This window comes from Engraulis encrasicolus, chromosome 7 (genome assembly GCF_034702125.1).
Source record: "Engraulis encrasicolus isolate BLACKSEA-1 chromosome 7, IST_EnEncr_1.0, whole genome shotgun sequence".
Classification (NCBI taxonomy): Eukaryota; Metazoa; Chordata; class Actinopteri; order Clupeiformes; family Engraulidae; genus Engraulis; species Engraulis encrasicolus.
The window spans coordinates 9,169,019-9,186,113 of record NC_085863.1 but is presented as its reverse complement, the minus strand read 5'-3'; the positions used below and the strand labels follow the sequence as shown (position 1 = coordinate 9,186,113).

Here is a 17,095-nt window from a genome sequence, read left to right as displayed (position 1 = left end):
CTTGAGATTTCCGGGAAGATCAGACCACGTTTTATGATCAATTATGACAGAAATGTAAGAAATTTCAAAGGGTGTACAAACTTTTTCCTGGGACTGTATATTATATGATATTATATTATATTGGGATAAGATAATATAATATATGTTATATTATGGTATGTATTTTTATTTCACAAGGGATATCCTATCACTGTATTAATTACTGTTAATGTTAATCTCACTCAGAGTTTGCGTGACAGTTCCTGACTTGCGATTTGTAATGAATCTACTGATCCTAAATTAAGGACACTTTTCTGCTGATGTTGAGATGCGACGTGAAAAGAACAGAAATTCCACAGCTGGATTGAAAAATTTCCAATATCAAGCAAAATTCGTGAAAGGACTGATGTATGGACACTTGGACAAGTATACGAGATAAAGTTTCAGTTACTAGAATTATTTTGAGTAACCGTTGAACACCTAATTAACTACTGAGGATATTATATATATTATATTATAGGCCTATTACACGCTTCGATAGTGTAACTTCCGTCTTCATCAGAGGGTCACTCACATCACATGTAGTTGATTAGTGACGTGTGTTAAAATCAGCTGATGCTATAGACAGGCTATTGAGAGGTGGGGTCTACGCTTATCTACACTTATGTTGCCTTGGGAAAGTATTATTGTCATTGTTACACAGCACTCAGTGCACAATCAAATTGCATTTATGCCTCACCCCTGCCAGGGGAGTAGCCCAAATGACGCCTTATGGGAGCAGTGGGATGGTAGCCTGATTATCATCGACTTTCAAATCTCTTCGAGACTTGGTCTGACCAAGAGCACAACAATTAACATTTCTCAAACAGCATTTCCCAAATGGCCTCCCTTGGTTTGCTAATGATTGTTTTCTCCCCAACAAAGTGGGAGGAGTTCCCGTATTTGCGGGAATTCAGAAAGTACTTGCATTGACTCTTGACCTGACTGGTAGCAACGCTGAAGCTGTTGCGTCACTAGGAGGGCACGGCCTGGCTAGTGGGATGGTACCATGCTCAGTGTCCTTCAGTCATGGAGGAAGATGAAGAGTGCTGCTAGTTCACTCCCCTGACCCAACCACCTGGCAGAATGGACTCGAACACAGAACCCCTCTCCTCCCTAAACACTTATCCATAACTACCACCTAGCCCTTTGTACTTAGCAGGGCTTGACACTGGCACCTGCCAACCAGCCAAATGCTGGTAAAACTTGGCTGTGGCTGGTAACAATTACAGTGCCACACCTTATTCAATGGTATGACATATCAGAATAGCATTTATTCTGCGTTGCGTACACGCCTTGTGTATCAATTGTTTCTATCTAAGTTCAAGAAAAAGCTCAGTTACTCAGTTTCTACTTGTTTGATTTATTTCCATGTAGAAAGCTATGTGCACTCATCTTCTGAGGTTAGCTGAACAGCGTAATGATAAAGAAAAAAAACAATATCAAATTTGTGGCTAGTAGAATAGCTGGAATAGCTCAGGAAAACCACTAGCCACATGGCAGGCAAGCGAAAAGTTAGTGTCAAGCCCTGGTAGTTAGTATACCTGTTAGTTACCTGATTTTGTAGGTAGGACACCTGCAGCTGATGCAGAAACATGGCCTGGAGAAAAAAAAAGATAAAAATGGTTATTAAATGAACTCATTTAATAGAAAGAGGTGAGTGGCCTATCAAATTAGTTTCATGGTCTACATCAAATTCTGCAGGATAGTCTATGGCAAGTCTTGTAGAATTGTATTCTATCAATTATAGATTGTTGGATAGATCGATGTTCTCCATTAACAAGAGAGATCTGAGTTTAGATAGCCACGTCTTGAAGAGAGCATTTTACAATTCCATAATGATGTGCTGTACGAATGCTTTGTGACACCAAAAATATTGAGTACCCAAACACTGCCACCTGTAGGTTTGGCTTAAAATCACAATTGTATTGTACATTCCAGAGAACCATTGGAAATACACTGGTTACATACGATTTTGGACACATCACTACACTCTCAGACAGAGCAGGTGTGGCTGACTGGAGGCAGCGGGGTTCCTAACATACCCACGTCATACCCATGATGCAACAGTGTCATTACAGTGTCAAAACCATGTCATGGCACAGTCATGGACGAGTCAAACACATGATATCAATGTCATGAATGTTTCATGGTCATGAAAAGGGCAGTCTTCACAATAACCGAATGTCACTCAGTGACAGTCATAATATGTTTATGACATTGACATAATGTATTTGACGCATGACTGTTACGATACTGTTATGACACTTAAACACTTAGGGGTTTCTTTTGCCTGAAGACATGCAAAAGCTTTTTTATCTTTTACCTGACATGTTTTTATAGCACGTCACTCATCAACATCACAGTGACCCTCTGATGAAGACGGAAGTAACACCATCGAAACATGTCAGGTAAAAGATAAAAACTTAAGGCAAAATAAACCGCTAAGTTAAACAGTTAGACATAATGAACTTAATACATATGTCTGTTATGATACTGTTATGTCATGTCCAACTGCATCATAGTGTGGGGAGGAAGCTGCACGGAGAAAAACAGGAAGACACTCCAGCGTGTTGTGAACACAGCGAAGAAGATCATTGGAGTACCACTCCCCTCCCTGCAGGACATTTACACCACACGCCTCACCCGAAAAGCACTGATGATCATCAAAGACACAAGCCACCCTGCACACAAACTGTTCAGCCTCCTGCCCTCTGGAAAGAGGTACAGGCGCCTCCGTTCCCGTACCACCAGGCTGGCGAGCAGCACAATGCACCAAGCGATCAAGATACTGAACACTCAACCCACTCTCCCTCCACTGTCAGCCTCCAGCCAGCAAGGCCACTGACAANCCCCCCCACCCCCTCATCCCCCACCACCATATCTGCGACTGAACATTCCACCTGCACTACTATATTTGTGACTGAACTTTCAACCTGCACTAACTCAAAACATGCGCACGCACACACACACACACACACACACACACACACACACACACACACACACACACACACACACACACACACACACACACACACACACACACACACACACACACACACACACAAGCACAGTGCACTTTCTGCACTAAACCCAAACATACACACACTGACACACACACACACACACACACACACACACACACACACACACACACACACACACACACACACATACACACAGACATAAGAACACACACACAGACGCACACCGCCCCTTCTACCTGCACTACACATACTACACACACACACACACACACACACACACACACACACACACACACACACACACACACACACACACACACACACACACACACACACACACACACACACACACACACACACACACACATGCTGCTGCTGTACTTGACAGACCTTTTTAATATTTATTTTTTCTTCAAAATGCTACTATTACTATGTCAGAACGCTATAAAGGACTTTTTAGGAAAAGCACAAAAGCACAACAATTACCTCTTAATGTATGTCCTCTACAAGTCTTCTGTTGTCCAGTCTTGCACTTTAAATGTCTGTATGAGCACTGTCTATGTCCATACTGTCTTAAGTCCATGTATAAGTACTGTCTATGTCTATACTGTCTATGTCCTTACCTAGATTAGTCTATGTCTGTATGGGAAAGCAAGAAATGTAATTTCAAATTCTTTGTATGACCAGTGCATGTAAAGAAATTGACAATAAAACCTACTTGACTTGACTACGTATTACGCCGGCGTCAAATATAGTGTTAACGAAAATGTCTTGATCACCAGAGTTAAACGTTACTTACTGGAACAGCAGGCAAGAAGGCCAGGCAATACAGCTGCGTTATCCTGAAATAAAGGAAACACCAATTTGGTATAGGCTACTGTCTGTATGCAAGGCTCTTTAGATGTTATCAAGAGATATTAACTCAACGCCCCCTGATTTAAGGTTCTTTTCAAGGAGTAAGATAACACAATTATAACCACTAAGTAAAGTTATAGGAAGGATATGAAACGTGAATATGCGAGTGTCCGGTGTATACTCGCACTGTAATGTGTTATTTGACTGAAGGTGTTGTGTCACTAGGAGGGCGCAGCCTGGCTATGTAGGCCCTATACTAGGCCTAGCAAACTCTACTGGCTGAAAATCCAGTAAATATAAAAGAAAGCTACCACTTACTGAGGGTTATCACGTTTTGATGTGCTATACTTTTTCTGCCAACATTCCGCGGCCCCCCTAGTATCCCTTCGCGGCCCCCCAGGGATCCCCGGCTCTCACCACTCAACCACTCAACCTCTCAACCACTGACCCAGCGTGATGTGACTTCGACCTGGTTTTGGTGTTGGGCGCACTGCACACTGTGTCGTGTGTTGGCCTACAGCACCCTCACCTGGCCACCTCTGGTTCCTGCCACAGTGCCAGCAGCAGGGTCTCGGAGTTGATGAGCACGGCCCAGCAGGGCAGGCAGAACAGCAGGATGATCAGGATGCTGCGCTGCAGGATCTCACCCACGCGCTTCAGGTTCTTACTGCCAAACGTCTGTACCAGAGAGAGTAGAGAGAGAGAGGTTCCATTGGCCCATTGTTTCCGGGTTCTATTATTGCAAGGGGAAGGGGGGAAATCCCCCTTTAGGCAGACCTAGGCAGACCTAAGGACTGTTCTATTCAATGCTAGGAGTATTATGACACGCCCCTTTAGGCAGACCGGAACCTGGTCATGTTAGGTGCCCATAGCAACCTATTACATTGGCATATCTCTACTTAAAGAATCTCTGTCTGTAGTTATTATGCACAATAAGACAAACAATCTCAGACTCAAGCACACACATATGCATCCAGCGGCCATTACATAACTTAATTATGCTACCAAAGTATAGTTTTGTTATACATACTATTCTTTTTTACTTTGTTTTTTATTATTGCTTCAACAAGGAATGAAAGAAATTGTATTGTATTGTGCACACACACACACACACACACACACACACACACACACACACACACACACACACACACACACACACACACACACACACACACACACACACACACACACACACACACACTACACACACACACACACACACACACACACACACACACACACACACACACACACACACACACACTAAACTAGACATCATGTCAAGAGGCTGACTTGGGGCCAGGCCAGCTGAAGCATTAGTCTAGTAAATAGCCAACCAGGGGTGTAAATCACTAGCCTGGTCGAATAGCCGACTGTTGACTCTGTCAATCAGTCTGGCAAAAGCCATGAGGAATCCGTCTCCGTGGAGGGTGGGATATGGTCTGATCTTACTCTATCATTTAAATTCATTGAAGTTCCAAACTCAAATTAAAACCCATATTGTGCTTTATTAGCATGCCTGTTACGTTATAGCCTCGCAACAACACAATTCCAAAGTCATCATCAAACCATGTCAGTCCCACTACCATGCTTGGCTTTTGATAGGATACACTTTTTTGTAAAACTCACTTGTTTACCACCACATATGCTTGACACCATCTAAAGTATATTTGTTTATCTTGGTCTCTTCAGATCACACGACATGGTTCCAGTGATCCATATGATTGGTCTGTTCATCTCTCTTGAGATCAAGATAAATAATTTTGCTTTAGATGGTGTCAAGCATGTGCGGTGGTAAACAAGTGAGTTTTACAAAAAAGTTCTATTCAATAGCCAAGCATGGTACTGGAACTGACATGGTTTGGGGATGCATGAATGCTGTCAACATTGGCAATCTGAAATACACCTTAAAGAAACATGCATGTCATCATGCACTGTGACTACTGAAGCAGATATTGATATTCTCCATAGGATTGCATTCAAATCTCACACCAATCTATTTAAGGCAGATGCGGACTCAAAATGTAAAAGTTCAATGCAAAGCAAGGTTGAAACGCACACTAATGACCTCCCCTTTCATCCCTTTTCATTTCGAGACGATTCGAGCCAACACAGCCCCTTCTCTACCGGATTTTAATCTGGGGTGTACTCACTTTTGTGAGTACATGTTCAAATATTAATGGCTGTATTTTGTTTTTTTCTGAGTGAACAAGAAATTTAGGCGGTTAAATATGTTGTTAAAAGGTCACTAATCATTGTGTCAAAGTGAAATTTCTGTAATGCTTTCCTATGAAAAGATATACTCAAAAATCTGCAAAACTGTGAGGGATGTATTCACTTTCGTGATATACTGTAATTACAGTATACTATGAAAATAAAGATGAATGATTGCACAGGTGCTCCCGTTTTGTTTTTATTCTTTTCACTAAATGAAGCTACACTAAGCGAGCTACCGCTACAGCCATCAGACTGAACATTCAACTTTATTTTCATAGTTGCCTCACCATTTTGTCCTGCACCTTGGATATGCACAGCATTACATTATACTGTATACAGTAGGCTTTCCTAGTGGCGTAACACCTTCGGCCTTGCTACTAGTCAGGTCAAGAGCAATGCAAGTACTTTCTGAGCTCTGGAGAACTCGGGAACTCCACCCACTTTCTCAGGAAGCAATCAATTTTGAGCAGCTTAAACTTTCAACAACTTTCTTGAGGACGACAGTTTTCATTACTCACAAATTAAATCATCAAGCATTTTTATTATTATTATCTAACTACCGGAGGAAATTGGGCCAGGCATTGCAATGACCCTGTCTGGCTGTTTGTTCACCTGCAGTGTTTATGGTCATCTGCAGGGGGCACCAAACACACATAAACACAAGGGCTTCATCCGAAAGTCCCCACTGCCTTCCCTATTGCTTTTCTATGTAGAAGGCGAATTGTGTAGGCTATACTATTGGCTGGCTTTCTACAGTGAAACTAATGGTCAGGGGGCCGCGTGACAGCTACTGGTAAGGAGGCAGTGTCTACTACAGTAGCCTATTCGGACGAAGCAAGATCACATGCATCTAGCACTGGCCAGGGGGCCAGCCTAGGTTGCTATTTCTCTTTGCTGTTATTTATGTTGTATTTAAGAAAGGAGTGAAAAAGTGAAACGTGTGTACCTGAGAGACCAGCGTGTCGCAGGCCATCGCGAGGCCAAAGCCTGTGGCAGCTGTGGTGCAGTTGATGAGCTGCAAAGATGCAGAGATGAGATGACAGGAAGAGAACATTGAGGAAGAGAACATTGGCATCAGAGATGAGGAAGAGAACACTGGCACCAGAGATGACAGGAAGAGAACATTGGAATCAGTCTTTTAGCACATGAATAGCTCTCCATGTACTAGCTCTGAGTAATGAATAGCTCTCCAATTTTCATGAATGTTGTTTTTATTGTTCCATTTTATAGCCATACTGTCCAATTTTGCCAGGTGTAAGCTGTAGTGGACAGGAAGGATTCTGGTGCAATTATTTATTTTTATTTTTAATGAGACAATATGGCTTTAAGGTAATATCGAGGTAATTGTAAGTGGGTTAATGTTATGGGATTTCAGTGATACAATACTTATTAAGAAGTGAAATAAAACATATTTCTTAAATGTTTTTAATCACCTCTGGTTCTAGTAATAAAAACTAGCATGACAAGACAACTTTGTCTTTATTTTGTCCCAACATTTAGTCAGGAAACTATTCTATATTTTTGTATCTGTATGCCCTAAACTAAAAAACTAAAATCAATAGGCCAACCAATGTGTTGCTAACCACTTTGTCCCACATTATTCATTTAACGGGCACACATATTCTATAAACAATGCACATCTATGATAATGCTGCTTCGCGTCGTGCCCGCATCACCACCTAGGTGTGCATTATTATTCCTGTGATACGCACTCATCAATTATCCCTGACTTATTCCATTGCAGATATGAATGAGCACGAGGACGAGCAGCAGAGAGTGAACAGCATCACATTCATATTTACCGCTGAGGCCAAAGCATATCCACCTAGCTCTACGTTGCCAAGGTGACCGCACCAGATGGTGATGACAAAGGGCATCATGAAGTTGAGAATTCTGGAGATGAACTGAAGAGAGAGATACACCAAGAACACAAGAATTACTATAGGTCTGTAATTATTGATCCACATGCACACACTCACTCACTCACTCACTCACTCACGCACGCACGCACGCACGCACGCACGCACGCACGCACGCACGCACGCACGCACGCACGCACGCACGCACGCACGCACGCATGCACGCACGCACGCACGCACGCAGGCAGGCAGGCAGTGGAGTAGAAGTATTCTCATGATCTTACTGGTGTAATGTTGAAACGGGGGGGGGGCTCCAGAGGAGATGTTAATGGGTTGGGGGGGGGGATATAGAGTGCAATACAGTGCAAACGTAAGATTGGTAACAAACTAACAATATATACTATACGGTATATGCCAAAAAAAAGAAATTGTAGCCTATGTGTGTTTTTAAAGGTGCACTGTTTTTACTCTGGTCACCATCCTACACAGTGCACCTTCACAGATAATAAGTTAATTTCTCTGACAAAGTTCAGAATGTTGTGCTTTTGTACATTGGATACATTTTAGGTTTTGATCGTAATGCATAACACTTTTCAAAAGGGTATCTAAATGACTGAAAATGTATCGCAAATTGTACATGATTTTGTTGATTGTAAACACTGATTGCGAGAGGGTGTCATGAAATTTTGTGGAGATGGTGATAAAATGCAATTGAAGTGGACTGTGACTGTGTTGGACATAGACGTAAACATGGTACTGCAAAGAGGGAAAATGGGTGGCTAAAAAACAAAAAAAACAAAGACATGTACACACTTGTTGCATTTTTCACCATTCTACCTTTGCTTTAAAACCATCTATGTTGTGTATGTGTTGGCTGAAATTCCTGCATGTTCGTTTTGAAGAAAAGTGGAAGAGTGTCCATTTCCAATATCCATTTGCTTTTATTTATTTTATTTACTTAGTAGATAAAGCATTCTGAGTTTGATGATCATGCCTTTACTAGCTAGCATCCTGTCCCTTTGCAAGACCAGAGCTGAAGCACCTTCCCATACAACATGTTTTTATACTAAGTTAACCCAGTTATACAAACACTACTAGTTTTGATATCTAATCACTTGTGTCTGTGTGTACAATCAGCCAGTTCTTCCATCTTGTCCCAAGGAACACAATGCCGTCTTGCTTCTGTCTCCTGCATCCGTTATCTGTTACAGTATGCCACAGAAGTGAGTACACCCCTCACATGTTTGCAGATTTGTAAGTATATCTTTTCATAGGACAGCATGCAACCCCAAACCATGTCAGTCCCACTACCATGCTTGACTGGACAGGTGAGACATTTTTTTTTTGTTAAACTCACTTGTTTACCATACATGCTATTGACACCATCTAAAATGAATGTGTCAGACCAAGATAACATCATGGTTCCTGTGATCCATATCCTTGGTCTGTTTGTCTCTGATGAGACCATGAGGAACATATTTGCTTTAGATCAGTGGTTCTTTTTCTGAACAAACGCCCCCTTGACCTCATCATAAGCCTCCCAACGACCTCCTGACCTCATCATAAGCCTGCCAACAACACCCCCCTTCGTATTGAAAAATAAAATAGACTAATGCCCCCTAATGAGAACTACTCCCCACCCCCACTCAGCTGTATCCTGCTCAATGACCCACCCCCCTCCCTTGGGCTCCTGTCCTATGAAAAAATATACCTATGAATCTGCATACTCACTTCTGTGACATACTGCAGATATTTGTTAAACTCACTAATCCACATACGTACAGTGCCCTCCATAATTATTGGCACCCCTGGTTGAGATGTGTTAAAAGCCTTAAAATAAATTCAGTGTTTATTGCAGAAAAATACTGTCACACTGAAAAATGTAGGAAAATGTAGCCTTCAACTCAAATGAATTGTAAGAAAATAAAAAAATCCCTGACTAAAAAATAATTATTTTTCATTAAATCACCTGTTCCACAATTATTGGCACCCTTAACAATTCCCAGGAAATAAATATAATTGAAGCATTTCTGTCATTTCTACAGTAGTTTACAAAGTTAACCAGAGTATGTAGGAACATTTAATTAGTAATTCATCACTTCCTGTTTCCCTGGGGTAGAAATATGACGTGACACCGAGGCCATTTCTCTTATCCACTCTTAAACATGGGAAAGACAAAGGAACACAGCATACAAGTGAGGCAGATGTGCGTCGACCTTCACAGGTCAGGCAGAGGCCACTCAGATTGCCACTCAACTGCAGCTCCCCATATCTACTGTGAGAGGAATAATTAAGAAGTTCAAAACAACTGGAACAGTGGTAAACAAGCCTGGACGAGGACCCAGTTTATTTTGTCACCACGCACATGAGGAGGATAGTAAGAGAAATCAAAAGATCTCCAAAGCTCACTGTTACACAGAATACAACAAATGGTAGCATCCTGGGGTCACAAAGTCTCCAAATCAACCATCAGGCGCTGTCTACACGCCAACAAGCTGTTTGGGAGGCATGCACAGAGAAAACCTTTCCTCACTCACAATCATAAACGCAAGCGTCTGGAGTTCGCCAATCGGTATTGGGGCTTCAACTGGGACCGTGTGCTTTGGTCAGATGAGACCAAGATTGAGCTTTTTGGCGACAAACACTCTAAGTGGGTCTGGCGTACCACGAAAGATGCGCATGCTGAAAAGCACCTCATACCCACTGTGAAGTATGGGGGTGGGTCAGTGATGCTGTGGGGCTGTTTCGCTTCCAAAGGCCCTGGGAACCTTGTTAGGGTACATGGCATCATGAATGCTTTGAAATACCAGGACATTTTAAATCAAAATCTGTTGCCCTCTGCCCGAAAGCTGAAGCTGGGTCGTCACTGGGTCTTTCAGCAAGACAATGACCCTAAACATATGGCCAAATCTACACAGAAATGGTTCACCAGACACAAAATCAAGCTCCTCCCCATGGCCATCTCAGTCCCCTGACCTCAACCCCATTGAGAACCTGTGGGGTGAGCTGAAGAGGAGAGTACAGAGGAGAGGACCCAGGTCTCTGGATGAGAGATTCTGCAAAGAGGAATGGCTGAAGATCCCTCTTTCTGTCTTTTCCCATCTTGTGAAACATTATAGGAGAAGATTAGGTGCTGTTTTGTTGGCAAAAGGGGGTTGTACAAAATATTAACACCAGGGGTGCTAATAATTGTGACACACTTTATTTTGATGTCAAAATTATTATTTCTTTATGTGGGATTTTTTTCCCCACTGAATAAATGCACTTGTATTGAAGGTTGGATTTTTCTCTTTTTTCCATTAAGGTCCCATATTATTTAGAAAAAAATAATAATAATTGGAAGCTAAAAAACACATCTCAACCAGGGGTGCCAATAATTATGGAGGGCACTGTATATAATGACGAATAACATAGACAAACACACATACCACAAGCCAAAAGCATCCTTCCAGCTTATTCAGGCATGACTATACACAAGCAGATGAATCATGACACATACACATCGATAAACAAAATGCCACTCATGCACACAGTCACTCATTCTCAAATCTGTCATAATGACATTCTAGTATTTCATTCAGGGCTGGACTGGCATAGCGGGCATTTCCCAGTGGGCCCGGCACCCTCGTGGGCCCCTATTTTCAGCCATGTACAAAAAAGGGTGCGGTGGCCCACCGGTGAGCTTCTTATGAGGGGCCCCTTTATGCCAAAAGTGCCCGGGCCCTATTTCTTCCCCAGACCAGCCCTGATTTCATTCATACAAACTGACATACAACCTAGAACACTTTGCTATCCTGTCACCATATCCTTTTGTCCGGTACAGCAAGTGTCACGTTAAATAGGCTGTGATTATTTAGGGATGCAAACATACAGTCACAGACCTGACTCCAAACTCCCCGTAACAACACAAATTAATGCACACAGTTAATTGTCCCTCATGAAACTTGGTTAAACATTATTATTGTCATTGATATTAATGTTATAATAATTATTATTATAAAACGATCGTTACTGCTGATGATTTAACTTGCTTGTAGTGCTAGTTTGCAGCTCCTATTTTACACACAGCATCAGAACCTCATGTCACTTGAGCAGCACTTGTTCAGTGGCCTCTGCCTTCCTGCTGCGTGCCTCTTCAATGGTCGTCTCATTTGCTTGCTTTCCCACACTCATCTCTGGGTCTGGCCAGTCTCCTGGGGATCTGGGCTGTATAACAGAAGAATTCCTCTTTGTGTTTTGGGGAAAGCCATTGGTATCATCCTCCTCAGCTCAGTAGTATTTGTTTTCACCAACCCTCACTACGTAATGACTTTGTTTGTGTGTTCATGTGTGTGTGTGTGTGTGTGTGTGTGTGTGTGTGTGTGTGTGTGTGCGTGTGTGTGTGTGTGTGTTCGTGCATGTGTGTGTGTGTGTGCGTGTGTGTGTGTGTGTGTGTGCGTGTGCGTGTGTGTGTGTGTGTGTGCGCGTGTGCGTGCGCGCGCGTGTGTGTGTGTGTGTGTTCTCAGCACCACTCACCAGAGGGCCCGTGAGGCGCAGGACATGGTAGAGCTCTTCTCTGTAGGGCAGAGGCAGCACTCGTCTGGACCAGCCCCAGCGGAACAGCACGCCACTAGCCGCCGTCTCCTCGCTCAGCTGCGGCGCAACCGGCAGCCCTCCTCCTGCAGCCTCTGGAAGCCCCGCATTATCCATTCACCCGTGAGGCAAGTAGAGGAGAGAGAGAGAGAGAGAGAGAGAGAGAGAGAGAGAGAGAGAGAGAGAGAGAGAGAGAGAGAGAGAGAGAGAGAGAGGGGGAGAGAGAGAGAGAGGGGTTTTCTTTTTTTTTAAATGTTCAAGGTAGCGAGAGACCCAGAGGAGAAAGATAGCCTGTGTTCCGGTGAGGCTCACGGATCCAGTTGTAAATCCATTGTAGAAAGTCAAGGAGATTGAGGGTGCACACAGACACACACACACACATGCACGTGCAAACTGTTTCTCTCTCTCTCTCTGTCTTGCTCACAGTCTTTGATGCAGCCTGTACAAATTCATGTCGCAGGGGTGGAGGTGTGTGTGTGTGTGTGAGAGAGAGAGAGAGAGAGAGAGAGAGAGAGAGAGAGAGAGAGAGAGAGAGAGAGAGAGAGAGAGAGAGAGAGAGAGAGAGAGGCCACAATTCAGCCTTCTTGGTTCTGGTAGACACAGTAACTCAGAGAGAGGGAAAGAGGGCAAAGGAGGGGTTTTGTGGTCTTAAATGTTGGTAATCTTATCAGGAATGTCCATGTAAACAGCCAATACTGTTGTGCATGGAGTATTTGCCAGTAGTATTCCATTACACAACAATACATTTGAACAAAAAAGTTGGGTCACAGTCAATAACAGCTCATGACCTGACTTTTAAATGAACTAACAAATTATCTTCTCTCATTGTTTTTTTTTACACAACTCCTACCCTTTTCACAATTTTTAAGCTTGGTGCTATTTTGTTAATCTCCATTTGCATGGACTGAAATGTTGCAAAGCACAAAAGAAAAATGAGGACGTACAAACACAACAATAAACTAAATAGCTAAAGGCTTGAAGGCGGTTGGGTTGAAGTATGTTGGTCTTCTTTGATTAAGCAATATGTTATCAGTCTCTGTTCAATTGCATTCATATTTTACCTCCAACTATTGGAGGCTATTTAGGCCTATCCAACTAACTACTAAAGAGCTCATGTTGCTTCAGAGACGCTGCAGCTGCAGTCTCCTGTGTCAGACGCTGCCTGCAGCACACCACACTCCAACCTTTGCCCTGTTGTGTTTTTTCTCTCTCTGCAGTGTTCACCCAGGGCTGGACTGGTCATCAGGCATACAGGCCATTTTCCCGGTACAACAGTCGCCAGAGGGCCAACTCTATTGATTTTTTGAAAGAAGGCAAAAAACCAAGGCACATTTTTCCTTCTTCTACATTTGCCCATCCAAAGAGCACCTCAAAGAGCACTTATTTTGAGTCCAGGAAACGCTCTTACAACAAAGATTTTTTTTCTGTTGATTTTTTTGGTTATTTTTGTTGTTGTTGTTTTTTTCTTGGGGCCTGGCCTCCAGTTTACAGGGGGTGGCCCATCTTCAATATAGCCAGTGGACTGAATCAAGCAGGAGATAGCACAGAGATTGCACGGGTGAGGCATAAATGCAATTTCGTTGTGTGCAGCGTGCAGTGTTCACTTGAGTGCTGTGGAGTGCTGTGTCACAATGACAATGGGAGTTGGAGTTTCCCAATGGGCTTTCTTTCACTTTATTCAAAAGTGGGTTGTATGTGTGTGAGGTGTCAGTTTGTGCCAAAAATGCCCGGTTGATTTTATTGTCCCATGCAGCCCAGCCTTGCAGTCACCCTCTTCATTCTTGCACAACTGCTATAGTCCTCCAATGGCAGATGCTGTATAGCTTCTGACCCCGTTGCACTTTTGATTCCTGGACTGGTAATAGTGTGAGACTTTTATCCCAACCAGCACCAATATTTACTCACTGTGGTGCAGCACATTTTGAAAAGTACCGCTCTCTGTATTTGTCCGAGTCCCTCCTTTGTGTAGGTTTGCTGTAAATGGAAAAACAAACTAACATTTCCATTACAGCCATAGAGAGGTAATCATTTCACCTTTGTAGAAGGCTTAAAATGAGTTCAACAACTTCCTGAACATTATTATATGTATTTCTTTGTATAAATCATATATGAAAATAAAATTGAATGAAAAAGAAGATATATGAAGGATTTCCTTGCAAAACGGTGTATCCACTAATTTTTACTTTTGCATTTTATTATTGGAAATGACTGTTTAGAGGTCCTATCACCTGGCCTATGTGTAAATTCATGCCATTAAAATATTTTGAGAACATACTTTTTAGACCTAGTTATTAGATAAATTGCATTTTGCAATGGAATGCCCAATACAAAAATATACATTTCCTAAAGTTCTACAAAATGGATATACGGTACACCGTTTTGCAACGAAACCCTTCAAATATAGAATATTCCCTTGTTTAACAGGTCTTTTAACCCTTTGAGGAGTCAAGACTTTTCCCCAGTTCTTCTAGAATTTTACTTGAACACTCTACAGCTCCCATAAAAGTCTGTGTGAAAAAATCTCGAAAAGTCATTATGACATCGTAATGAGAACTCAAAATTTTGGCAAAATTCTAATCATGGTAGTCCTCAAAGTGTTAAAGAGCTGTGTAGCAGCCTGTCAGGGCATGACTAAACTTTGCCCTCTGCCACGTGAGTCTTATCAGGAGACAATAATGGACAGAAGAAGAATGGCAGGAGTCAGCCAATCAGAGGAGGACGAGAGAGAAGCGACCTCTCTTTGAAGAGCAATATAACATGATGTTTGAGTAATATGAGCAGGACTATTGTTTTGCACAATAAAAATCCAAAGTTAGTACCTTTGCCACCTTTACAATACTATATAGGCCGGCGTACTTTAGCCTACTATACTATAGGCCTTGGACAAAATAACTGAAACGCCTGTCTTTTTAGTGTGGGAAGTTTCATGGCTCAAGTGGACCAGCCTGTTGGCTAATCTTCATTAATTGCACATTGCACCAGTAAAGTGACGTGTGAAGGTTCAATTAGCAGGGTAAGAGCACAGATTTGCTCAAAATGTTGCTATGCGCACAACATCATGAGAGACGTATCAGAGTTCAAAAAGGAGAAATTCTTGGTGCACGTGTAACTGTTGCATCTTTCACCGAGACAGCAAGTCTTTGTGATGTATCAAGAGCCACAATATCAAAGGTAATGTCTGCATACCACCAAGAAGGATGAACCACATCCAACAGGATTAACCTCTTACTGCAGATGGGGTCGCCGGTGGGCCTATTCACTATTTGCTGAAAATACTCAACTACATCATAACAACATTCGGCATGACAGTACCGAGAGCCTTATGTTTATGTCAGATTAAGACATAGCCATTACAATTTTGGTGACAGTAAGGTTATAACATAGGCTCTGCGCTAAGGGGTTAACTGTGGACGCAAGAGGAAGCTTTTTGAACTCTGATATGTCAACCATTATGTTGTGTGCATTGCAAAATATTGAGCAAAACTGTGCTCTTACCCTGCTAATTGAACCTTCACATATGAAGATTGGCCAACAGGCTGGTCCACTTGCGCCATAAAACTTCCCACACTAAAATGACAGGCGTTTCAGTTATTTTGTCCAACCCCTGTATATCGCATGAATATATTGTAGACTTATAGGGGTTACAGAAACACCTGTCATTTTAAAGTGGGAAGTTTCATGGATAAATTGGACCACCACCCTGGTGAACATCCCTTTCAGACAGCATCCTCTTGAGTCCAAAGTTAATCCTATTGGATGCGGTTCATCCTGCTTGGTGGTATGCAGACATTACCTTGGATACTGTGGAAATAAAGTATCTGTTAAACACATCATTTAAAGGCAGAACACGCAGTGACACAAGTGCAGCAGTTAAATTAATGATCATACAATGTGTGAATGATCAGATGGGCCTAATCACATATCTTGTATTTTATCCTTCAAATCAGGAGCGCACAATGTAGAATGGTGACCACTTGTCATTAACCAAAGAAAATAATGATATTTGTTATTAATAAGCAGCTATGTGTCTTTCAGTGTCTCAGTGGCTTACGTGCCGTTGAATGTGAATCACAGTAATCACCAAGTAACCATATTTACTATCCTTTTGAACTAGGACCACATTCACCATTGAAGGATGATCTTGTTATTGGACAATGTATTCTGTATCTGTTATTGTGAATTAGAATCACATGTGATTGACAACATTATAACCTGTGTATTATATTCATGTATGAAATGACATACAGTATACATGTATTCTCATCTTGAAATTCACTGCATCCCTCGAAGGGCAGCTGTATGATACTAACCAGAGTTTAGTATGTTATCCTTGATATTATGATCATAAGTTTTTGGACAGATACTCTGTTAGGTAATGAATAATAAAAAAATAATAAACTTGATTGGTTTTCTGTGAAACTTCATTCTGTGTGCAAATAATAATGACATGTGAGCTGTGGTGGGGAACTTGCATTTCTCACCAGATAACACTTGGAACGTTTGGTGAAAACCAAAAAGCCAAGAACGCAGAACATACTGTGCATGGTTAAAAAGGACAAGAGGGTATTGTGCATTGTGTTC

At 42.1% G+C, this 17,095-nt stretch overlaps 1 protein-coding gene across 1 annotated transcript in view; it reads right to left on the bottom strand.

Annotated features, from left to right (window-relative positions):
* LOC134452411 (multidrug and toxin extrusion protein 1-like) overlaps positions 1-12,977 on the bottom strand; it is a 29,582-nt gene extending 16,605 nt beyond the window's left edge. Inside the window, exons 1-6 of the mRNA XM_063202800.1 lie at positions 12,458-12,977; positions 7,886-7,987; positions 7,030-7,098; positions 4,393-4,541; positions 3,808-3,850; positions 1,574-1,618 (exon numbers count right to left, since the gene is read on the bottom strand). Of these exons, the coding sequence (XP_063058870.1) occupies positions 1,574-1,618; positions 3,808-3,850; positions 4,393-4,541; positions 7,030-7,098; positions 7,886-7,987; positions 12,458-12,631 (582 nt within the window). The 5' untranslated portion in view covers positions 12,632-12,977. The remainder of the gene's footprint in view (positions 1-1,573; positions 1,619-3,807; positions 3,851-4,392; positions 4,542-7,029; positions 7,099-7,885; positions 7,988-12,457) is intronic.
* Positions 12,978-17,095: the final 4,118 nt, after the last annotated feature.